Below are 26,403 nucleotides of genomic sequence, written 5' to 3'. Positions count from 1 at the left end.
AGAGAAGAAGAACAGCAATTCTAGAAACAGAAAATCAACCACTATCTGAAAGGTAGGACTGGCGGAGAAGTAAATCCAAAGCGACGGGAAGATAGACCACGGGGGGAGGGGCCGGCTCCCGGCGAGCGGCGGAACAACGGAGCACAAAATCAGGACTTTTAAAAGTCTGTTCCACTGAGGGACATCGCTCCAGAGGCTTAACTGGGGTGAAGCCCAGGCAGGGTCAGCGCGGCCTCAGGTCCCACAGGGTCACAGAAGGATCAGGGGAGTCTGAGTGTCGCAGAGCTTACCGGTATTAGAACAGGGAAGCCGGCTACAGAGACAGAGCCGAGGAGTGAGCTCTAAACTCGGGGTTACCTTGAACTGGTCACAGGCTCGGTCAGCTCGGAGCGCGGCCGGAGGCAGGGTGACGGGAGTCATTGGGCACTGTTCTCTAAGGGCACACAGAGGAGTGGGACCCTGGGCTCTCCGCTCCTCCGGGCCGGAGACCGGGAGGCCGCCAACTTCACTCCCGTCCTCCGGAACTCTACGGCCGCCATCTTCACTCCCGTCCTCCGGAACTCTACAGAAAGCACTCAGGGAACAAAAGCTCCTGAAAGCAAACCCAGCAAACCCAAGCGGATTACTCAGCCCGGCCCCGGGTAAGGGTGGTGCAACTCCGCCTGGGGCAAAGACGCTTGAGAATCACTACAACAGGCCCCTCCCCCAGAAGATCAATGAGAAACCCAGCCAGGACCAAGTTCACCTACCAAGGAGTGCAGTTTCAATAGCAAGGAGAGCGGCGGAATTCCAGAGGAGAAGAAAGCAAAGCATGGAACTCATGGCTTTCTCCCCATGATTCTTTAGCCTTGCAGTTAATTTAATTTTTTTTTCTCTTTTTCAATTTTTTTTTCTCTTCTTCTGCTAAATTTTTTAAACTTTTACCGTTTTCTTTTTTTAACATTTTTTTAGCTAGTTTATCTAATATATATATATTTTTTTCCTTTTATATTTTTTATCGGCTTTCTTTTTTTAATAGTTTCTTTTTTTTCTTCTTCTTCTTCTGAACCCATTTTTATCCCCTTTCTCCCCCTCACGATTTGGGATCTCTTCTGATTTGGCTAAAGCATATTTTCCTGGGGTTGTTGCCACACTTTTAGTATTTTACTTGCTCCTTCATATACTCTTATCTGGACAAAATGACAAGGCAGAAAAATTCACAACAAAAAAAAGAACAAGAGGCAGTACCAAAGGCTAGGGACCTAATCAATACAGACATTGGTAATATGTCAGATATAGAGTTCAGAATGATGATTCTCAAGGTTCTAGCCGCGCTTGAAAAAGGCATGGAAGATATTAAAGCAACCCTCTCAGGAGATATAAAAGCTCTTTCTGGAGAAATAAAAGAACTAAAATCTAACCAAGTTGAAATCAAAAAAGCTATTAATGAGGTGCAATCAAAAATGGAGGCTCTCACTGCTAGGATAAATGAGGCAGAAGAAAGAATTAGCGATATAGAAGACCAAATGACAGAGAATAAAGAAGCTGAGCAAAAGAGGGACAAACAGCTATTGGACCACGAGGGGAGAATTCGAGAGATAAGTGACACCATAAGACGAAACAACATTAGAATAATTGGGATTCCAGAAGAAGAGGAAACGGAGAGGGGAGCAGAAGGTATATTGGAGAGAATTATTGGAGAGAATTTCCCCAATATGGCAAAGGAAAGAAGCATCAAAATCCAGGAGGTTCAGAGAACACCCCTCAAAATCAATAAGAATAGGTCCACACCCCGTCACCTAATAGTAAAATTTACAAGTCTTAGTGACAAAGAAAAGATCCTGAAAGCAGCCCGGGAAAAGAAGTCTGTAACGTACAATGGTAAAAATATTCGATTGGCAGCAGACTTATCCACAGAGACCTGGCAGGCCAGAAAGAGCTGGCATGATATATTCAGAGTACTAAATGAGAAAAACATGCAGCCAAGAATACTATATCCAGCTAGGCTATCATTGAAAATAGAAGGAGAGATTACAAGCTTCCAGGACAAACAAAAACTGAAAGAATTTGCAAACACCAAACCAGCTCTACAGGAAATATTGAAAGGGGTCCTCTAAGCAAAGAGAGACCCTAAAAGTAGTAGATCAGAAAGAAACAGAGACAATATACGATAACAGTCACCTTACAGGCAATACAATGGCACTAAACTCATATCTCTCAATACTTACCCTGAATGTTAATGGGCTAAATGCCCCAATCAAAAGACACAGGGTATCAGAATGGATAAAAAAAACAAAACCCATCAATATGTTGCCTACAAGAAATTCATCTTAAACCCGAAGACACCTCCAGGTTTAAAGTGAGGTGGTGGAAAAGAATTTACCATGCTAATGGACATCAGAAGAAAGCAGGAGTGGCAATTCTTATATCAGATCTATTAGATTTTAAGCCAAAGACTATAATAAGAGATGAGGAAGGACACTATATCATACTCAAAGGATCTGTCCAACAAGAAGATCTAACAATTTTAAATATCTATGCCCCTAATGTGGGAGCAGCCAACTATATAAACCAATTAATAACAAAATCAAAGAAACACATCGACAAGAATAGAATAATAGTAGGGAACTTTAACACTCCCCTCACTGAAATGGACAGATCATCCAAGCAAAAGATCAACAAGGAAATCAAGGCCTTAAATGACACACTGGACCAGATGGACATCACAGATATATTCAGAACATTTCATCCCAAAGCAACAGAATACACATTCTTCTCTAGTGCACATGGAACATTCTCCAGAATAGATCACATTCTCGGTCCTAAATCGGGTCTCAACCGTTATCAAAAGATTGGAATCATTCCCTGCATATTTTCAGACCACAATGCTCTGAAGCTAGAACTCAATCACAAGAGGAAATTTGGAAAGAACCCAAATACATGGAGACTAAACAGCATCCTTCTAAAGAATGAATGGGTCAACCAGGAAATTAAAGAAGAATTGAAAAAATTTATGGAAACAAATGATAATGAAAACACAACGGTTCAGAATCTGTGGGACACAACAAAGGCAGTCCTGAGAGGAAAATATATAGCGGTACAAGCCTTTCTCAAGAAACAAGAAAGGTCTCAGGTACACAACCTAACCCTACACCTAAAGGAGCTGGAGAAAGAACAAGAAAGAAACCCTAAACCCAGCAGGAGAAGAGAAATCATAAAGATTAGAGCAGAAATCAATGAAATAGAAACCAAAAAAAACAATAGAACAAATCAACGAAGCTAGCAGCTGGTTTTTTGAAAGAATTAATAAGATTGATAAACCCCTGGCCAGACTTATCAAAAAGAAAAGAGAAAGGACCCAAATAAATAAAATCATGAATGAAAGAGGAGAGATCACAACGAACACCAAAGAAATACAGACAATTATAAGAACATATTATGAGTAACTCTACTCCAACAAATTTGACAATCTGGAAGAAATGGATGCATTCCTAGAGACATATAAACTACCACAACTGAACCAGGAAGAAATCAAAAGCCTCAACAGACCCATAACCAGTAAGGAGATTGAAACAGTCATCAAAAATCTCCAAACAAACAAAAGCCCAGGGCCAGACGGCTTCCCGGGGGAATTCTACCAAACATTTAAAGAAGAACTAATTCCTATTCTCCTGAAACTGTTCCAAAAAAAAGAAATGGAAGGAAAACTTCCAAACTCATTTTATGAGGCCAGCATCACCTTGATCCCAAAACCAGACAAGGATCCCATCAAAAAAGAGAACTACACACCAATATCCTTGATGAACACAGATGCAAAAATTCTCGCCAAAATACTAGCCAATAGGATTCAACAGTACATTAAAAGGATTATTCACCACGACCAAGTGGGATTTATTCCAGGGCTGCAAGGTTGGTTCAACATCCGCAAATCAATCAATGTGATACAACACATTAATAAAAGAAAGAACAAGAACCATATGATACTCTCCATAGATGCTGAAAAAGCATTTGACAAAGTACAGCATCCCTTCCTGATCAAAACTCTTCAAAGTGTAGGGATAGATGGCACATACCTCAATATTATCAAAGCCATCTATGAAAAACCCACCGCAAATATCATTCTCAATGGAGAAAAACTGAAAGCTTTTCCGCTAAGGTCAGGAACACAGCAGGGATGTCCGTTATCACCACTGCTATTCAACATAGTACTAGAAGTCCTAGCCTCAGCAATCAGACAACAAAAGGAAATTAAAGGCATCCAAATCGGCAAAGAAGAAGTCAAACTATCACTCTTCGCAGATGATATGATACTATATGTGGAAAACCCAAAAGACTCCACTCCAAAACTGCTAGAACTTGTACAGGAATTCAGTAAAGTGTCAGGATATAAAATCAATGCACAGAAATCAGTTGCATTTCTCTACACCAACAACAAGACAGAAGAAAGAGAAATTAAGGAGTCCATCCCATTTACAATTGCACCCAAAACTATAAGATACCTAGGAATAAACCTAACCAAAGAGACTAAGAATCTATACACAGAAAACTATAAAGTACTCATGAAAGAAATTGAGGAAGACACAAAGAAATGGAAAAATGTTCCATGCTCCTGGATTGCAAGAATAAATATTGTGAAAAGGTCTATGCTACCTAAAGCAATCGACACATTTAATGCAATTCCTATCAAAGTACCATCCATTTTTTTCAAAGAAATGGAACAAATAATCCTAAAATTCATATGGAACCAGAAAAGACCTCGAATAGCCAAAGGAATATTGAAAAAGAAAGCCAAAGTTGGTGGCATCACAATTCCGGACTTCAAGCTCTATTACAAAGCTGTCATCATCAAGACAGCATGGTACTGGCACAAAAACAGACACATAGATCAATGGAACAGAATAGAGAGCCCAGAAATGGACCCTCAACTCTATGGTCAACTCATCTTCGACAAAGCAGGAAAGAATGTCCAATGGGAAAAAGACAGCCTCTTCAATAAATGGTGCTGGAAAAATTGGACAGCCACATGCAGAAAAATGAAATTGGATCATTTCCTTACACCACACATGAAAATAGACTCAAAATGGATGAAGGATCTCAATGTGAGAAAGGAATCCGTCAAAATCCTTGAGGAGTACACAGGCAGCAACCTCTTTGACCTCAGCCGCAGCAACATCTTCCTAGGAACATCGCCAAAGGCAAGGGAAGCAAGGGCAAAAATGAACTATTGGGATTTCATCAAGATCAAAAGCTTTTGCACAGCAAAGGAAACAGTCAAAAAAACCAAAAGGCAACTGACAGAATGTGAGAAGATATTTGCAAACGACATATCAGATAAAGGGCTAGCGTCCACAATCTATAAAGAACTTAGCAAACTCAACACCCAAAGAACAAATAATCCAATCAAGAAATGGGCAGAGGACATGAACAGACATTTCTGCAAAGAAGACATCCAGATGGCCAACAGACACATGAAAAAGTGCTCCACATCACTCGGCATCAGGGAAATACAAATCAAAACCACAATCACCTCACACCAGTCAGATTGGGTAAAATTAACAAGTCAGGAAATGAGAGATGCTGGCGAGGATGCGGAGAAAGGGGAACCCTCCTATGCTATTGGTGGGAATGCAAGCTGGTACAACCACTCTGGAAAACAGCATGGAGGTTCCTCAAAAAGTTGAAAATAGAGCTACCCTACAACCCAGCAATTGCACTACTGGATATTTACCCTAAAGATACAAACGTAGTGATCCGAAGGGGCATGTGCACCTGAATGTTTATAGCAGCAATATTCACAATGGGCAAACTATGGAAAGAACCTAGATGTCCATCAACAGATGAATGGATAAAGAAGATGTGTGTGTGTGTACACACACACACACACACACACACACACAGTGGACTACTATGCAGCCATCAAAAGAAATGAAATCTATTTTTAATTTCTTGTGGAATTTCCACACTGTTCTCCAAAATGGCTGCACCAACTTGAAATTAAAAATAGGGCTTCCCTATGACCCTGCAATTGCACTACTGGGTATTTACCCCAAAGATACAGATGGAGTGAAAAGAGGGCCATCTGTACCCCAATGTTTATAGCAGCAATGGCCACAGTTGCCAAACTATGGAAAGAACCAAGATGCCCTTCAACAGATGAATGGATAAGGAAGATGTGGTCCATATACACTATGGAGTATTATGCCTCCATCAGAAAGGATGAATACCCAACTTTTGTAGCACCATGGATGGGACTGGAAGAGATTATGCTGAGTGAAAGAAGTCAAGCAGAGAGAGTCACTTATCATATGGTTTCACTTATTTGTGGAGCATAACAAATAGCATGGAGGACAAGGGGAGTTAGAGAGGAGAAGGGAGTTGGGGGAAATTGGAAGGGGAGGTGAACCATGAGAGACTATGGACTCTGAAAAACAATCTGAGGGTTTTGAAGGGACAGGGGGTGGGAGGTTGGGGGAACCAGGTGGTGGGTATTGGAGAAGGCACGGATTGCATGGAGCACTGGGTGTGGTTTAAAAACAATGAATACTGTTATGCTGAAAATAAATTTAAAAAAATAATAAAAAAAAAATAAATGAAATCTTGCCATTTGCAAGGACATGAATGAAACTAGAGGGTATTATGCTGAGCAAAAAAGTCAATCAGAGAAAGACAATTATCATATGATCTCCCTGATATGAGGAAGTTGAGAGGAAAAGTGGGGAGTTTGGGGGGTAAAGAAGGAAAAAATGAAACAAGATGGGACTGGGAGGGAGACAAACTATAAGACTCCTAATCTCATAAAACAAACAGTTGCTGAGGAAGGGGCGTAGGGAGAGGGTGGTTGGGTTATGGACATTGGGGAAGGTATGTGCTATGGTGAGTGCTGTGAAGTGTGTAAACCCGCTGATTCACAGACCTGTACCTCTGGGGATAATAATACATTATATGTTAATAATGGAGTAAAAAGTAAAAAAAAAGAAGTCTGTTCAGTGGTTACCTGGAGCAGGATGTGGAAGATGGACAACAGGCATCTGTGATGATGCGAATAATCTCTATGTTGATTAGGAAGTTCATTAATTAAACATACATGTGTCAAAATTCATTAAACTATACATTTAAAATGTGTTTGTTTGCAAAGTATACCTAAAGAGTCAATTAAAAAAATACATATTGTTTGATAGGTGATGGGGATTAAAGAGTACATTTAACGATGAGCACTGAGCAATGTACAGAATTGTTGATTCACTATATGGTATGCCTGAAACTAATAGAACACTGTGTGTTAATTCCAGCTAACACTGGAAGTAAAATTAAGAGTTTAAGAAATTTAAAAATGAAAAATACTTATCACTCAAATACTTAAAGAAGACTTATTTATAATTGTGGTGCAGAATAGTGTTTTTAAGCATAAACGAACCATAAAAAAAGGTTTATTTATTGGAACGATCAGAGTACAGGAATATTTTAACATCACTGAATAGTAAAAAGGAAAATGTGACAAAAACTTTTTATATATAGAATCTGTATTCTATATACACAAACGTATACATTCTAGTTCTCAGAAACTTAGAAAGTTAAAATTCCCAAATCTGATGGCAAACTGTAATAAACAGACAATTTTCAGAAAAAGAAATGGGGGTGCCTTGGGGGTTCAGTCATTAAGTGTCTGAATCAAGCTCTGCATTAGCCTCCCTGCTCAGCAGGAAGTCTGCTTCTCTCTCTCCCACTCCCCCTGCTTGTGTTCCCGCTCTCACTGTCTCTCTCTCTCTGTCAAATAAACAAATAAAATCTTTAAAAAAAGAAAAAGAAATGAAAAACAAGTGATAAAAATATGAAAAGATAATCTCATTGATAATAAAGGTAACGCAACTTTAAATCTCAATGATAATTTTATTTCTTAAGAGATTGGCAAAGTCTGTGCTGGTTTGCAATCTTGGGAGCTTTGGGAGTGGGTGAAGTCTGAAATTGCCACCCCCACTACTGACGCAGAGGGCAGAGAGAGACCGAAGAAAAAGGCAGACCATTCCAGAAAGGTAGACAGTGCGTATAAGGGAGGGAACTTACCTACGTAGCCTGGCCGGATCAGCCACAAGAATTGCAAATCTCAACACCCGCTTGCCAGACCCTTAAGAATTTATATAGAAGCCTTAACTAGGCTCAGTCACCAAATACCACCCACGTGATCTCAATAACACATTATTCTCTCACAACAACCTGCTTTAATGACTCTGGTGGTGAGGATGGTGGGCAGAACATGCACTCCAAGGGGAGGGGAAGGAAGCAGAGCCTCTGATAGTCCAGCTAGCTGGTCAACCAGAGGTCATATCCTCTCCATGACCTCCTCCAAGGTTTGAGAATTGACACTATATAGAAGAGAAAGTGTTTTCCTCTTCCTTTCAAATATACCTTGTTCATTTTTCTTTAGAGTTATTTAATGGAACGATGAAAATTTAAATTGTGTGCACAATTTTTACAGTATTTCTGGCCTAGTTATGTAGTTTAAAGAGCTGTGTGTGTATACTCAGTAAGTATTATTTGTAAAAGGATAAGGTAATTAAGTATGAATCAAGATGTAAATGGTGAACTGAAATTTAAAAAGCAAGCTGTGTATCATATCATATATGCCAAACTTGCATAGAAAAATAAATGGAAGGACAAACTGTCAATGTAACAGTAATATTCTCTTAAATGGTGGTAGTGATGAGCCCTTTAAATCTTTTTGTATTTTTATACTTAAAAAAATTAGAGTTAATCATAATTCAAATCAGTGCTTCCTCCTACAAGGCCAAGCTTATTTTCCATATTTTAAAGATAAATAATATCCCTTCCTGTACTTAGTATATTCTTTGTTATAAGGGCATATCAACATTTTAGATAAAATTGTTTAAAGAAAATAAATTCCAAAAAAACTTAACCCTGAATTTACATCTTTTTCATTATTTGTAGATTTGATGAAGTTGTAATTCCCACTACGTTTATAGACTTCAGTACTCTCTTCTGTGACGTACACATGACACATGAAAATAGTCACCAAAATATACTCTAAAGTATTTCCCATAGTTGTATTTATTTAATTCCTGAAAACTGTATGTTTAATTTCTGATACAATAAAAGTTATTTTATAAGACTTCATTGATATTTTCTTTATTTGCTCATTCTTTGTGCAAAAAATTGACCATTTTTTTCCCTCTGTTTTTCAAATTTATTTTCTCAAAAACAGCCTTTTTTTTTTTTTTGAGAGAGAGAGAGCATGTGTGCATAAATGAAGGGGAGAGAATCTTAAGCCAATGCCACAAAGAGCATGGACCCCAATATGGGGCCAATCCCACAACCCTGAAATCATGACCTGAGCCAGATGCCCAATGAACTAAGCCACCCAGGCGGCCCTCAATAACAGACATTTTTGAGATCTGAAGGATAAGGTTGCTCCTTCGGTATATGTGCCAGACATTGCCAATTGGCATATGCTTTCCATTCCTACCCTCATCTCTGCTTCTTCTTGACTAAAGAGAAAAATACATCTCAAAGGGCTCACCTGCAGCTGGGATTTGGGGTGTGTACGGGTCTTAGCTAATGTTCTGGTCTGGATACTATGTAGGGCAATAAAGACAAGGGCAGTTTGCTGTCTTCTCCTGAAAGCAAGCAAGGTCAAGGTGCTGTGTTTCTTTACTTGTGGCATACTCAGCATGTGTGTGTGGCCACCAGCTCTGTCTGCAGTATTGAGAGGCCATCCCACAGGCAGTACAAGTGGCAGCAACTGCAGCTTCTTGGCTTCCGGAATATAGCTGTGACCATTGTCCTTGCACTCTCCAAAGCTGCGGGAGCCCATTACTCCCATTCTTCCATGTCTTTTATAAGCATCAAATTTCCTGTATTAAATTCTTTTTGTAAAAGTACCTAGACGTTTTCTGTCTGTCACTGAACATTAACATCTAGAATATTTGGTATTAGAAGTGGTGGAGAGTAGGGCAGGGTGGAAATAAAATATAAAACGGGTACTGGCTTAATAAGTGATTAGCATGTTGGTTTGTATCAGCTTCTCTCTGCAGCCTTTAACAAAATATATGAGAGAATGACAATGTCAGGAAAATGTAACTGTATAAGCAGTAATGGAAAAAATACAGCCCCCTAAAGGAAATTCTTTTCTTATAATCTGCAATCTAAATTGACTCAGAAGGGACGCCTGGGTGGCTCAGTTGGTTAAGCAGCTGCCTTCGGCTCAGGTCATGATCCCAGCGTCCTGGGATCGAGTCCCACATCGGGCTCCTTGCTTGGCGGGGAGCCTGCTTCTCCCTCTGCCTCTGCCTGCCATTCTGTCTGCCTGTGCTTGCTCTCTCTCCCTCTCTCTCTGACAAAATAAATAAAATCTTAAAAAAAAAATAAAATAAAATAAATTGACTCAGAAGCTAGAGATTTCGGGACTTAGAAGTTTAGAAGAGACAAACCAGACTTAAGAGACTGAGTGTTCTCTGTCAGAGGAAAAGTTCAGATAAATGGTGATAATCCCCATGGTATATTGATCTGTTGGCCCAAATGTTTTACCCTCCCTATGTCCACACCTTTTGTCGTGTGACTTCACATCCAAGCTAAAGGTGGTCATATTACCCCCCAATCCCTTGCCTCTGGGTGTGGCTATGTGGCTAGCATTAGCTGAAGAAAATTGGGCAAAGTGAGAGTGGCCACATCTGAGCATGGGCCTTGAGAGGCATAGCAAATTTCTGTGATTTCCAAAACCTTCTTTTGCCTCTGCAATCACCAGCTGATGCGCTAATCAAAAGAGAATGAGTGATACCTGGAATCAACCTGTAGCTTAGAGTTACCCAGCTGAAAAGTCTAGGTTAGCTGAACCTCAACCAATGGCAGACATGCGTGAAATGAATGCTTGTTGTATAGCGCTGAGATTTCGTGATTGCTGGCATTTACAGACTGACAAACTTCCTAAGCCTACTGTTGCAGATTGCCTAACAATAACCACCACTACATTAGGAGAGAAAAAGATGAGTTAAGCATAGAGTATGGTTAATAAATGCACTGACTAAAGAACCAGGATCTGACAAGCTGATTGCTATTTTAACTTTCACATGAATGTTTCCAGAGGTAAATAACCCAGAATCTTTCTCTGTCACTGGAACTACAAGCCCGGCCTAGAAATGCCTGTGATTGTTCCATTGATAAAGTAGCCTGAAGATTTCCAAAATGGCACCCACAGGATTCGGGCTCTGATGGCTCTGTAGTCCTGAAGAGGGGTTTTTGTTTTTTGTTTTCTGATATCTATTTCAGATATATGCATAGGTAATAATGGAGAAGTAAGATTTTCTCAGAAGGCAAAGTTGGAAGTAACAGAGACTATTGGACAAAACCATTCCTCCCAGAAATCAGAATTAGACTTTGACCAAGAAATTTAAAGTACTGCCAAGGCAGAGATTCTCCACTCTTTCTTGCCAGTGGTGTTTCTTTGTTGCTATAGAATGATGACAGCTGTGTGTCTCTGGTCCTTCCCTTCAGTCAATGTGGGATTTTCATTCAACTTTCCTGCGGTATACTGAGTATGTGTGGAAAATTGGCGAAGATAAATTTTCTATTTCATAGTCCATCAGATGCCAGAAGCTCCTTCTTGACAATATGGAAAGGACTGCACATCACACAGAGACCCTGGATTTCAAGTTGAATATTGTAGCTGAATGAGATTTGGGGGTAGTATCCTTGGGGAAGTAGTCAGCAAGGGTATGAGAAAAAGGAGTTCTCACCAAATGGAGTATGTGTGGAAAATGTGTTTGCAACTCCATACGGGTTCCTTGAAGGGCATATGTGTGCCATCCACTTTCTCTTTTCCCCTTTCTGAAGGTTATAACACTTGGTGCCAATAAGCCAGCCTTGAACTTGCAGAAGAGAGGAAATCCCTTCAGAACCGGAAATGGGATGAAAAAGAAGGACCCTAGATGCCTAAAAACTTCATGGAGCTTATCCATCCACCCATCCTGGAATATTCACCTTCTCCTAGAGTAGGAAATAAAAATATTTTTCTTCTTTGCTTGATCACTGATTTTCTCTCTCTCTTCCTTCCATTACTGTCTCTTCCATAGCAACTTAGACTATATATGACTGTATATATGAGTATATTGAATAAGAAAAGTTTTTTTTTTTTTAACAGTGTATTGCTTTATTGGGGGGGAGGGGTGTTTGGGAGGCAAGACACCATGATGAGAACAAAATCAATTAAAGGAAGTACAGGTACAGGAAGCAATAATGTCAAAATAGTAAGACACAAAATAGAAAACTGCAATCATTTTCTTAAGAGGACTTGACTCATGGAAGATAAACTTTAGTCGCTGTTGCAAAAAACATCTGTATGAAATAGAAACTGGTTTCAGTAATATTAGTAGAGAGTATGTTCTAGAAAGTGGAGGTAACTGGACGTAAAATCCTGGCAGCAGTTTAATAGAACAGTCCCAGACGATTAGGCTGAGACCAACACCTAATGAGGACGAAAGCCTTGTCTGTGGGGAATTTTGGATGATACCTGGAGAAATATTACACTGTGCGTAAACCAAATTGAATTGTTTTCACAAGTGTGGTAAAGTTTCATATAGTAAAAGTTTTCTTCTACATGCACTTCAATTTCACAGCAAGAGTGGCATAGGATACCTAAACACAGAAGAGAGCATTCATGCAAGATATCTAACTCCTTGATACAATAATGCATACAATTCAAAATGATTACACTATCATTACATCTAGGGCTTTCTGCAGCTACAAGGTGGTGGTTATGGAAAGCATGGCCCCCGATATCAATATCTAAAAAGCAGCCACCACCTCCTTCTATGTGTGTTCTCTTTTTGCGTTTTTTCTTCATTTTTATTAATCAACTCTGCTGTTGTTGCTGCTTCTTAGCAAAACTGGTAAAAACAAAATTGTAATCATTGAACATAGCGCTCTGGCAATCAAGACGTTTAAAGCCGTCAATCTTCTGGGGTGAAGAAAGCACTGTGCGACATTTAGAACTCTGATTTACAAACAGGGTGGTCACAAATTTTCCTGGCTTGAAGACTTCCACAACTTTCCTGATCAGGTCATCATAGGAGGTCTGACTTAAGTTTGTTTCAAAGCTAACATAAGAAAATTCTGGTTCTGGAGTGATGTGAATAGTCCAATAAGTTCCATCCGATTTCATTCCATTCATCGAATACCCACAAGGATTGAAAAGTGTGGCATCAATGACAGAACCTGGTATCAGGTCACGAATTCCACTCTCACGAGTGACATCCTTTGCAGTAACACCATCTTTCATGTAGAACTGGTCCATAACTGCTGGGTCAAGCTCACTCATCAGAATTTCCAGGGTTTGATCTGGCTGACTGATTACCCGGGTCTCTGGGAAATCCAAAGTATACAAGTACCAACAGTCAGAATTCATACGTCCCATACAATATGCTGCTCCATTTGGGAAAATTGCATTAAGAAACTCTATTTCTTCCTGGAAATTCCGGTGTGGGTACCCTTGGTGAGACGGCTTCATGAAATTCTTACGAGAATAAAAGAAGCTTTGAATTGAATCGAACCCACTGTAATCCCTAGCAAGTTTCAACAGGGGAACCAGTGCTTTCAGCAAGAGGGTGGTACCACATGTCTTCAAAATGAAACGTCTCTTGGAGACAAACATGCTACTCTCACTGAGTACATAAGCTTCCTGCTTGTCAGTTTTTGTCACACTTATGATTAAACATTGCACATCCCTCAGAAGAATGTCCCACTCAGATCTGGGGATGGTGCGAAGATCTCCAGATCCTTGGTTTGCGTCGGGCTGCTGCCTGGAGAACCAAACCTCCAGAAGCTTCTCGGTCCCTTCGAAAAAACGTGCAGCTTCCATCACCGTGAGACTAGCGAACAACCAACAACCACAGAAAATCAACTAAATTAAATCTCTTCTCCCGCTGCTGCCGCCGCCGCTGCGGATTGTTCCAGCTGTGTTACTAAAGTTCAGGTTCCTTTTTTTTTTTTTTTGCTATAATTTTATATTAACTTTTTTTTTAAAAAAAAGGATTAATAAAATTTTCCCGGCTTTTTTTGTGAGCGAAAGTTGAACGTGAGTCTGTTGGAAATAGAGGCAGATACAGTTCAGTCTCTTGTAGTCCGCTGTTTCCCCATTAGAGAGAGTAGAGCGAGCGCTAGCTAATGTCGCCGGCCATACTGTGGAAGCCTGAATAAGAAAAGTTTATACACAAATAACTACGTATCTGCTCTCTAATTAGAAAAGTAAATTAAAAAAGAATTTTTCAACAATGTTTTTATGTTATAATTTGGATTTATGCAAATGAATTCAGATTATTTTTATATGTGTACTTCCCATGCTTGTTCATCTATTCTATTTTATATTGAACTTATATCACATTTCCCTTTAATATGTTTCATTTTCCAATAAAATATAGTTACATTTAGATGTTATCAAAATTTTAAAAAATAAAAATTTTGAAACTATGCATGGCAATGAATTTTAACTAGACTTATTGTGGTAATCATTTCACAATATTGAATTATGTTGCTTACTTAAAACTAATATAATATTATATGTCAATTAAATCTCAATAATTTTCCCCCTAATCTTAAATGAGAATAATGGAATTCATGTCTAAGACTAGTGTTAAGCCTTCTTCACTTTATTCTCAAAGTAGAACCAATCAGTATTCCTCATAATGGTAAGAAATATGAAAAAGTGAGTTTTAAATAAAGATTCACTAAGCTTTGATCTAAAATTTGAGGGTCACAACTTCCAGTAGTAATAGAACTTGATTTTTCATATTAGACTTTCTCCCTTGGTACTTTTCCATTAGAATCATTTCTAGCTTCAGAAATTCTAAATCACTCCATAGTTCCAGACCAAAATAGAGCCTTCTTCTATGTTCAACTAAAACCCCTGTACATTATATGGAAGACAATCATAAGGAGACTCTGAAAGACAGAAAGAAGAAACATACTATTTGGGACCTTAAGATGCAAGGAATGACACAGTGTGAATTTCATGATTTTTCTTTTTGCCTTATATATATCCCAGACTGTGTTGGAGAAACCAGAAATCTGGAAATACCAACAAAAGCAGACAATAAAATTTCTATCAAAAGTTACCTCTCGGGGTGCCTGGGTGGCTCAGTGGGTTAAGCCTCTGCCTTCAGCTCAAGTCATGATCTCGGGATCGAGCCCCACATCAGGCTCTCTGCTCAGGAGGGAGACAGTTTCCCCCTTTCTCTGTCTCTGCCTGCCTCTCTGCCTACTTGTGACCTCTGTCAAATAAATAAATAACATTTAAAAAAAAAAAGAAGTCATCTCTCTGTAGCCAAAGTACAAGGAAGAGGAAATCTAGCAAGGCATAAAACTTATAGATAATAGCCAAACTATATCAAGCAAATACCACAGAAGAAAAACAGCCCCATCTCCATTCCCACCAGTGAAGGCCATGTGGAGACCTTAGACTTTCACCCTCTCCAGGCTATAATGAGGTGTTCCAACTGCCCTCGCCGCCCCCCCGACACACACACACTGAGGTGGTGTCAAAAAAGGCTGAGTGGGGAGCCATGACATTCATACCTGCTCAAAAGTAATGTAGTCCCATGGGAATTATGAGTGTCCATCTCCACCTAGCAAGGAACCCTCCAATCTCTCGTTATGTCACTGAGAAGACCAAGAGGAAAGCTGGAACTTTCAACATTATCCAGAAGCAGTAAGGCCTTCCCTTGATTTACAGTGTCAACTGAGATAAGTAATGAGACACTGCTCCTCATCATAGCCAAGGATGTATTAGGCTAGTGGGGAGCCTGGAATCCTCCATATGCTCATGAGGAGCAAGGCAGTCCTCTGTTCTCTGAGGTAGCAAGTAGATAAACTGGGGAACCTGGATTTCCACCCACACCTAACCCTTGCCCCACCAGCATGTTGTCAGAAAAAAAACTGCTAAAATAGATTTAAATAATACCCAGGGTCTTGCAATACCCAAAATGTCAATGATATAACCAAAAATCTCCGATCCTTCCAAAAACCAGGATAATTTCAACCTAAATAAGAAAAGGCAATCAATAGATGTCAATACCAAGATAATACAGATTTTGTAATTATCTAACAAAGATGTCAAAACACCCATCATAAAAATGCTTCAACCAGCACTTCATTACAAACAGGCTTGAAACCCATGAAAAAAATAGAAAAGCTCAACAAAGAAATAGAAGATATAAAGAAGAACTAAATCAGAATTTAGAACTGAAAATACAACAACTGCAGGGCACCTGTGTGGCTCAGCTGATTAAGCATCCACCTCCTGATTTTGGCTCAGGTCATATCTCAGGGTCGTGAGATCAAGCCCCATGTCAGATTCTGTGATCAGTGCAGAGTCTGCTTAGGATTCTATCTCTTCTCGCCTTCTGCCCTACCTCCAACTTGTACTCTATAAATAAATAAATTAATTAATTCTTTTAAAAGAAGAAGAAAGAAAAATACAGCTGAAATTTTAAAGAGTCAATGGAGGGACTCAACAGCAGAATGGAAAGAATGAAGAAGGAATCAGTAAACTTAAAGACAAATCAATAGCAATTAACAAGTTTGAACAATGTGAGAAAATATTGAAAGAAGGAAAGGGAAGGACAGGGAAGTGAAGGGAAGGGACTCCCAGAAACTTGTGGTACTATAAGAAAAGATCCAATATTTGTAACAATGGAGTCCAGAACAAGAGGAGAAATAAGGTGGGAGCTGAAAAAGTACTTGAAGAAACAATAACTGAAATTTTCCCATATTTGAGAAATGATACAGATCTATATATTTAAGAAACTTAGTGAATGTCAAATAATATAATAAATCCAAGGAAATCCACACCAGCACACATCATAAACTTCAGAAAAATAAAGAGAAGGGAAAAATCTTAAAAGTAGAAGGAGAGAAATAATACCTTACCTGTAATGAAAAAACCATTTGAATAATGCTGGTTTCCTCATAAGAAACCATAAAGGCCAGAAGAAAATCGCACAATATTTTTCAAGTGCTGAAAAACAAAAACTGTTAATCGAGAATCCTATACCGGTGAAAATATCCTCCAGGCAAGAAAGGGAAATCAAGATATTCTTAAATGTAGAAACACTAAGATGATTTGTTTTCAGTAGACCTACCCTCAAAGAATCACAAAAGGAAGTTCTTGAAGTAGGGAAAAAAATGATAAAAGTACCTTAGAACATCAAGAAGGAAGAACAATGTAGAGGGCAAAAATAAGAGTAAATCCAACAGACTTTCCTTTTCATTTTCCTTTTTCTGAATTACATTGATAATAAAAGCAACGAACATAATGTTATCTGATGTGGATCTAAATATATGTAAATATTTAAGACAATTATACATAGGAGAGTGTAAAGAACTTAAAAAATGGTACGGCTTCTATATTTGACTCATACTGGCAAGATGATGGCACCAAGAGATGTTTATGGCAATGGAATAATTCTGTATCCTGGTCGTGATGTGATTAGAAAAAATCTACACATGTGATAAAATGGCATCAAATTCAACACACACATCTCTGATTTTGACAGTGTTCCAACACAAGATGTAACCATTAGGAGAAACTTGGGGAGAAGTAATTAGGACCCTCCTGAACAACCTTTTCTACTTCCTGGAAATCTATAATTATCTCAAAATTTAAAGAAAAAATGAAAAGAAAATCTAAGCTACTGTGGTTAGCAGAATAGACCTCAAACTAGTCTTATGACAACTAATTACCTGTGTCCTTTATCACTGTTGTGTCAGTAAGTTTAATTTGAGGTACTGCAAGGATGTGGGGGTAGAAGAAGTAACTTCATAAAAATTCCCTTGGTTTAATGACTAACAAAGATATTCCAATATCTGTGGCTAAATAAAATATCTGTTTTCCTCTTCTTTATACCTTGCTAAATAAATAAAATAGAGAAAGAGAGGAAAAGAAGTCTTAGGAACAAGGACATAATATAAAGAAAACAGAAAATACCCACAGCCACATCTTAGCACTAGGAGGACAAAGTAAGTATTAGTACACCATTCATATTTTACTATTAGTTTTACATTACATTAGTTTTATTGAGTTGCAAATTTCATGAATCTTCAGGAATGTATTATACTAGAGTCTCAAATGGCATCTAAAAATTCTATTACCCCTTTTAAATATTATAAACCCTGACACTTCATATTATTGACTTTTATTCATTGAAAACTGTCACTACATTAAGAAAATACAGTTACTCAATCCATCTAAACAGCTGGGATCTCTTTTCTGCATCTTGACCTATTTTAGTTAATTTTCATATTATTTTCCTCACTCTCTGTCCCTCCCCCCATTACACAAACATGGCCTTCAGGTACTTACTCCTTCTTGAGTCAATGCAATCAAAACTAATGGTAACTAAAAGGTTAAAATACATATATATATTACTATACACTATTTTTGAAACCACTGAAATCCCCAGAGGGTAGGAAATTACCTATCAGGAATTTCTCAATCTCAGGATGACTTCATCCAGCTTTGAAATGGCCTGAATTCTCCAACAGCTTTCTTAGCTGGAGTTAGTCTCTTGAACACATATGAACAGAAACACTTTTAAGAAAATTTCAAATTTTATTAAAAGTGCCTGAGGACATGTTTTGATAGTCACAGAGAAACTAATTTCTTATTTAAAAGTCTCTCACTTGATTTCTTTTTTCATGTATAAGAAAAATAGGACTAGGATGTCAATTCTGGTCAGCTGATATAGACAGGTAGCCAGGACCTTTGAAGTATAACTACATAAGTGCTTACCCCAGGCATCTTTTCTTAGTGTATGTATTCTAAAACGATTCTCAGAAAGATTAAGAGGAATGACAAGATCAACTAATCTCCTTCTCCCCTTGTCTTGTGCCCCTCTCAATAAGGACACCACCATCAGCTAGTAGTCCTAAACAAAATCCTGGTTTTTCAATCACTATTTTTTGTTAATTCTACTTCTAATATATCAATGTTTCCTCTCACAATAACTGTTTTTACTGCTAATACCTCTTACTTAAAATACAGGTCCATTGTGTTCTCCACACCCTCCATTCACTGCCTCACATCAGAGTAACCCTTCTGAAACATCTACCTTATCCCTTCACAACAATGTTCCAAGGCTTCCCTTTGCTAAATGTAAAGTCCAAACTCTTTTATATACCTTTTGAAATTTATCTTTCTAATTTTTTTAGAATTTTATCTTTTATACATTTTCTCTATTCTATACCTTTTGCTATTTGTCTAAATTTCTCCCTAGAATTTAGAAAAAAATAAGGACATAGAAAAAAATAAGGACTCTTCATTTTATACCATTTCAACCTCCATTAAGACCACTGACATCATGAGGTTCTACATTCACAGTTACTTGGATAAACAACAAATCATACATACTGTGCTAAATGACTCAAAAATATAAACTAAATCCTCTTCCAAACATCATTAGGGATCAGATCATCTACCCTCAACATACATGTTTCTTTCATCTAAATGACTATACTACCCAGACCTCAGATGCAGTAACATCCTTGAATTGTAGGCTGTCAAAAACCAATTTCACCAGATAAAAAGAAATCCCCCCAAATTCTCAAGCCTCACCCAGTGTTTAGTTTTTACAAACTATATGGTTATTGCAGTCAGAAATTATACATATAAAGTTATGTAATTATGAACAAGTTTATGTCACACCACCTACAAACTGTCTTGTTCTTCTTTAAGTTATTGTTATTCAACAAGCAGAGTATTTATTTTCTATCTATGCAATCAACAAAAATCAAACAACAAAAGAAAACTATTTTTTAAATTTCTACAGCTCAGAATTATTGCTATTATGTGCAACTCTAAACACACTCCTAGGACTCAAGAAAAAAGGGCACTGCTTTCTGAGCATTTATGGAAGTGGAAGAATTTGTAGAGGATATTCACTATTAATATCTAGGTAGGAACTTCCCATCTAATAATTTAATTTTTTTAATTTAAGGAAAGCAGCATCCATCAGCACATACCTTATTTCCAAAGCACACGACATCCCATTTTGAAGGACTAAGATGAGTCAAGTCTTTCATATATCTGATGAGTAGACAGAAGGAAACCCCCTCCTTTTTTTTCTCTTGGTCAGTAAACAAATCCAGAGAGAATAGCTTTCCAGCATGTTGAAGATGCTCTGGCAGATCATTAATCCCAGAAAAATCTCTCCAAACTTACTGATGCGTGGATTCCATTTTCAAATTTCTCATTAGTTCCTCTTTATGGATTAAATGCTGATGTTCACGAGTGAACGCACACAGCTTCAGCTGATGGATGTAATTGGGTTGTAATGGATTTTAGCTGCTGTTCCTTCTGATCTAGCCAATTTGAAATGCAGTATCAATGTATTCTCCCCATCTCTCGGTGGGGAATGAGAAATTGAAACCTACAAGATGAAATTTATCAACTTTCATAAAGTCAGCTTCAACCATCATAAAACTGTTAAACTTCTCATTATCATTCTACCGCAGTTATTTCTCGAACTCTGGTCTAGCAGTCAAAATATTAAAGTGTATCTGGAATAAGTAGAGTTGATCCTTCAATATTCTGTGTGTCCTCAACATTGATTTAGGTGCTGTAAATATTACCAAGTGAAGATGACATTAACACAGCAAAATTTAACACCAGAATCATAAAATGACAAGCAAAGATTTAAAGGTTGCAAAACCTTCTGCAATTTTATATTTAAAAACATGATTTGCAGCTACGCTAGGTTCAATAACAAAGATTACATGTTTCAAAGTCTCAAAAATCACTACTTGAACTGTTCTTCTGGCATTGGATTCCTCCTGGCACCAAAACATCTAGTGACAAATGGGAGACATGGACTGGGGAGAACCCAAATTATTAGCTGTGCCAGTCACCCTTCATTTTCTACACTGTCATGTTTGTGTGTGTGTGCGTGTTTCATGTCCCAACCAGTATTTTCCTGTAGTTATATATTTATGAGCACTGTAACAGTGAGGTCAAAATTTAATTGAGCTCTACTATACTGAACTTCCCTTTTATCACAAATAGTGTAAAACAGAAGATACAGTAAAACAGCTATTAAGAATCTTCAGTGAAGAGTATCATGGGAAAACAATATCTTACTCCTACCTACCTTAAAGATTCCTTTTAAGTTAATGCTGAAATTCAAGGTTCTCCTATAATTCTAAAGTTTACTAAAATAATGTCAAGAATACTGTAAAGTACCCCTACACATTAGCACCCCACTTCTATTTTACTCTACAGAGACAACTTATCAACTGATAAAACCAAACTACATAGGCTAGATAGAGGAAAAAATATTATCTAGTTCTTTTCAGTTGTGCCTCTGAATTTAAACATATTCTTTGCATTGTGCATTTTATAAAAGTATAGAAATGAAACTGTTCTTTGGGTTCATAAGTTAGCAGCTAAAGTGATGTATTTACGAGGAAATAGAAACCATTATTATCTTATTTGCTTTTCACAAATAATACTAATTAGCACATATGTTTCATTTAGCATTTCAAAACACTTGACAAACATTAAGTAATTAATTAATTAAAGAGAAGACCATGATGAGCTTAATTGGAATCTCCCTAAGGACACTCAATACTTCTTGGTTCAAACAGGGTTTGAAATAACAAGAATAACCTTTCTTGTGATATTTGACTGCCAGTTCAAGCCCGGAAAGTACCTGGGTGCATGACAATTAGATGTTTTGAAAAAGGTCAATTGGATTTTGTGTAACCTCCAAAATGAGAGGTTAAATTTTTTCTGATATTTCTCTCCCACTCTCTCTCTCTCCTCTACACACACACACACACACACACACACACACACATACACACATCCCTAGTTTAACAGGCTAAATAAAAATCCTTCTTCCCACTCAAAAAATCATGACTAGAACCAAATTTATGACTAATAATGTTGTATTAACTTCCAACTAAATCAGTATAGGGAGGCATCATTTTAAAGAAAAACTAACTTGATTCACTCCTGTAAATTGGTGATGGGTATTAAGGAGAGCACATAATGAATGGAGCACTAGATATTACACGCAAACAATGAATCATGGAACACTACATCAACAACTAATGACATACTGTATGGTGACTAACACAACATAATAAAAAAAATAATAATAAAAAATCAGTAGTTATTATCTATGAAGACCATCCCTTCATTTTCTTCCTGTAGGATAGAAATGTACTCAGAGCCATAATTTGATTTTCTGAAAAGGTGAGAGAGGTCTTTCCAGTGACAAAAAACAGAATTTAATTTCTTAATCATTTATTGTTTTTAGTTGTTCCTGATTTAGAGTTCAAAAATAAAATAATCCTTCCTATTAGGAAGAACTCATTTCAAATATGATAAAAGTTCAAAGGAAAAAAATATATAAATTTTCATAGCCATTCTTTTTTTTTTAACTTATTTGATAGACAGTAGGCAGAGAGGCAGGCAGAGGGGTTGGTGGGAGCAGGCTCCCTGCTGAGCAGAGATCCTGATGCGGGGCTTAATCTCAGAACCCTGGGATCATGACCTGAGCCAAAGGCAGAGGCTTTAACTGACTGAGCCACCCAGGTGCCCCTCTCATAGTCATTCTATGATCATGTACCAATCTGCCATCATGTCTTCTAAACTCCTCAAGGTGACTCACTGAAGCAGTGTAACAAGGAAGGTGAACCCCCCAACACTTTCTTCTCTTCATTATATGATCTCTCCTCTTATTAACAAAAGATTTTTAAAGAGAAGAGAGTATAATAGACCTATGAAGCACGTGACAAATATTCTTTGATCCGATTATAATTAAAAGTCTAGAATTGCCTAGGTAGGTAGCATTTATATTACTTTTTAAAAATCCAATTCAATACTAGACATTCATCAATTATTTCTGATTTAAAAATGACATTAAAAATGACAAAAAATGATAGGTGGTCCCATCCTATTATTTACACTTGGTAAAATTGGTTTTGGCTCTTTCTGAAAATCAACTCCCTTGCTTAGAAGTGGAAGGTTGCTATAATTAGGCTGGAATGATTAAAAGAAAAAAAGGACTCAGGGCTCTGAGAATAATTCCAAAAGAGGACTTCCAAGACAAAATGGTAATATAGATATATTCAGATATGCTGGTATTTGGGTAATTTTATAAAGGGAATCTAAATAATTTGGGGAGTTTTTATACCCACTTACTCCAAGGATGTTGTCTCTTCTCAGAAAATCAGATAATTTTACCTCTCCAGCTAGTAATCTACAGTTTGTACATCCTTTCCATCACACGTAATAACCTGTTCCAACTCTTAGATAGGAAGGCCATTTCACACATCTAGCACCATATAGAGTGTTGCACGCCAAGTAAAGGATCAATGACCTCAGCTCATTCTCATGAAGCCTGGGTCATTCAGAGGAGATAAGGACTTTTCATCTGGGGCTTTAAAAACAAGTTCGTTTATTACATGGAAAATACAAGTCAATTGTGTTTGATTTTATTTAAAAGAAGATCTGGGGTGGACCGCCTGGGTGGCTCAGTCGGTTAAGCATCCTCCTTTGGCTCAGGTCACGATCCTGGGGTCCTGGGATCAAGTCCCACATGGGGATCCTTGCTCAACGGGCTATCCACTTTTTCCTCTCCCTCTGTTGCTCCTCCTGTTTGTGCTCTCTCTCTTTCTCTCAAATAAATGAATAAAATCTTAAAAAAAAAAAAAAAAACAGGTGATTTGTTCGGCATGCCAGGATGCTTCCTACATCCTTTAAAACTAGGAATGAAAAAAAAAAAAAAAAGGACTCTTCTCCAGTAGCATGTGTGCGTTTGTAATGTACCTAAGAGAGACAGTAAAGCTGAGGCGAATGAAGAGAGAGAGAAAGACGGTGGTGAGGCTGCAGGGACTGGGGGTCAAGGGACCGACAGAGGCATGCATCGTTTCTTCACCAGTGATGTCAACTTGAAGTGGTCAACTTTAATAATAAGTTGCTAGGATACTTGGATCCCGGGTACAGTCTTTTGTGGTTTTGCTTCGTTTTTGTTTTTAATCTGCTGCGTCTCTTTTAAGCATAAACCCAAGCTTACTGAAAGGATAAAATAAGGAACAAAGAGATGAATACATTCAGAACAGGTTACAAGTGGCAAATGAGACTGAGATATGACACGGCTTTTTTTCTGACTTGGTGTCGTCCTTCTGCCTTCCGGAGGTGAGACTGTTTCAGGCTGGTGAAGCTTTCCCGCTTCAGAGCTTACCGAACTCTGCCGACCGAGACCCAGCCGGGTCCCGCACAAGGCTGTTTGTGTCTGGTGAGCGTCCACTGAATAGCCATCAGTCTGTATAGATTAAATTATTAGCTTGTGTTGCTGGACATCAGGTTATCGCTTTTTTTCTGCCCCCCAAATACGTAACTTAAGAAGTTCTAAACTAATTATCCAATTTCAGCCAATACGAGGTCTAAATTTCATAGCCTTATTATCTTTATTATAAGGCTCTTCAGTCCCACTTCAAAGGCAGTTAAAAGATAGGCATCAACACTAAATTATACAGCAAGGACACTCTGCACTAAACTCTTTTTACGATCCTCAGCACTGCACCTGATTTTCTTATCTGTCCAGATTATGCAAAATTAATCAATTCTTTGAAATAGCAGTGAGATATTGTTTCCTTCAGTTAAGAAGAATGATTCGAGGGAATAGCCCTGATCTTTCAGTGTATTTCTAGAGAAAAAAAAATGTAAGGAGTATCCAGAAGGATAACAGAATCCTGAATTTTTCTTTTTATTGCCTTTCTATTTGATTTATAGACAATCTCTAAATTTTCCTGGTTGGGGGGGCTTACTTTTAGAGGAAAGAACAAACAGAATCTCTTTATGCTTCCAAGAAATTCTTCAAAGTAATACATCAGCAATCATGAGAACACCATTTGGTTAAGTGCATCGGACATTCGGTTGTTCACATAGTTTGCTACCGCATATGCAGCTGTGCCCAATAAATATATTTTACATCTTGCTAGCCTTTGACCAAATCCATGCTCTCACATTCGTTCCAATCAACCCCACCATAACCAGCCTCTCTCCCTTTCTCTCTTTCACACACACACACTCACCCTCACACAGACAATTCCTTATTCTGCATATTTAGCCACAACCCTCACTCTCTGAACAATTTCTATATCTATGTCTATATCCATGTCTATCTATATCTATATACAGAGCTAAGCTCCTTTATGATTAAAGAACAAAGGAGAATTCACCGAGAGACACAGGCGAAAGTGCTTATCATTAGGATTGTTATTTTTGTTGTACAGTTCATTCTTGTCCCTTTCAGATATGACAGCCAAACTGCAGGCAGCGCAGAAATTCAGAAGAGACTGGAAGATCTGGCTGCAAATCCTGTTAGTCAGCCCTGAGAATGCCAATAAAAAACAAAAAGATCTGCCCTCATGGAGCTTGTTTTCTGGTAAGAGGAGACAGAAAATAAACGACAAAAAAATTAGTTAAATATTACGCTATGTTAGAATCTAAATGGGAAGGAAAATTGAGCCCAGCAAAGGGGGCGGGAAGTGTCAAGGGATGTTTCAAGAGAAAATGACAGTGCGCAGTCTTGAAAAAAGGCAAAGAGGAAGCCATTGGATGTTTGTGGAGAGAGCACAGTAGGCATTATTGCTGCCATGGTCAGCCTCATGTTATAGTGCACAATCTGGACATCCCTACCCAGCATTTCCCCACCAGGCAGAGACAAGTGTCATCTGCGAAGTGTTGGGTGGATAGAAGCATGCCTTGCAGCTTCATGAGGAAAGGAGATCACTAGAGCTGGAGAAGAGAAAGCAAAGGGGATAATAGAAATAAGACGAGAGAAGGAATAGGAGTCCAAATGAGTCTGTGTTTCTCTCTTATATTACTGTTCATTGTGATTGTTTTTGTTTGGTTTTATTTTTTGGGAAGACTCCATAGGTAGAGGCATTTTTTTTTTTTTTTACTTTCTATGATATTTTTATTTGAAAAAGAATGAAAGTGACTTACATGAGAATTACAGACTTAAAGATCTGGCTAGGAAATTGTATGTTTGCAAGGTGTTTGTGTTCCTGTCTTTTTTTTTTGTCTTTATTATCATTTTTTTTTAATTTTTTACTTTTTCAGCATAACAGTATTCATTATTTTTGCACCACACCCAGTGCTCCATGCAATCCGTGCCCTCTACAATACCCACCACCTGGTGCCCCCAACCTCCCACCCCCCACCCCTTCAAAATTCTCAGATCATTTTTCAGAGTCCATAGTCTCTCATGGTTCACCTCCCCTTCCAATTTCCCTCAACTCCCTTCTCCTCTCCATCTCCCCTTGTCCTCCATGCTATTTGTTATGCTCCACAAATAAGTGAAACCATATGATAATTGACTCTCTCTGCTTGACTTATTTCACTCAGCATAATCT

The 26,403-nt window shown here is 38.1% G+C and overlaps 1 protein-coding gene and 1 long non-coding RNA gene across 5 annotated transcripts in view; both read right to left on the bottom strand.

The window, feature by feature from the left end:
* The window catches only part of LOC125092674 (uncharacterized), a 373,116-nt gene that overhangs the window by 182,159 nt on the left and 164,554 nt on the right, over positions 1-26,403 (bottom strand). The gene's annotated exons all lie outside the window — the stretch shown is intronic.
* On the bottom strand, positions 12,110-14,153 carry LOC125092662 (S-adenosylmethionine decarboxylase proenzyme-like). The gene has a single exon (XM_047717037.1). It carries the CDS (start codon positions 13,841-13,843, stop codon positions 12,839-12,841), a length of 1,005 nt encoding a protein of 334 aa, XP_047572993.1. The 5' UTR covers positions 13,844-14,153; the 3' UTR covers positions 12,110-12,838.

Source organism: Lutra lutra, chromosome 2 (genome assembly GCF_902655055.1).
Source record: "Lutra lutra chromosome 2, mLutLut1.2, whole genome shotgun sequence".
Taxonomy (NCBI): Eukaryota; Metazoa; Chordata; class Mammalia; order Carnivora; family Mustelidae; genus Lutra; species Lutra lutra.
This window is presented reverse-complemented; position numbering and strand designations above follow the sequence as displayed.

Excerpts from the sequence above, each read along its gene's own strand:
- LOC125092662 (XM_047717037.1), bottom strand. The coding sequence starts at position 13,843 with ATGGAAGCTGCACGTTTTTTCGAAGGGACCGAGAAGCTTCTGGAGGTT.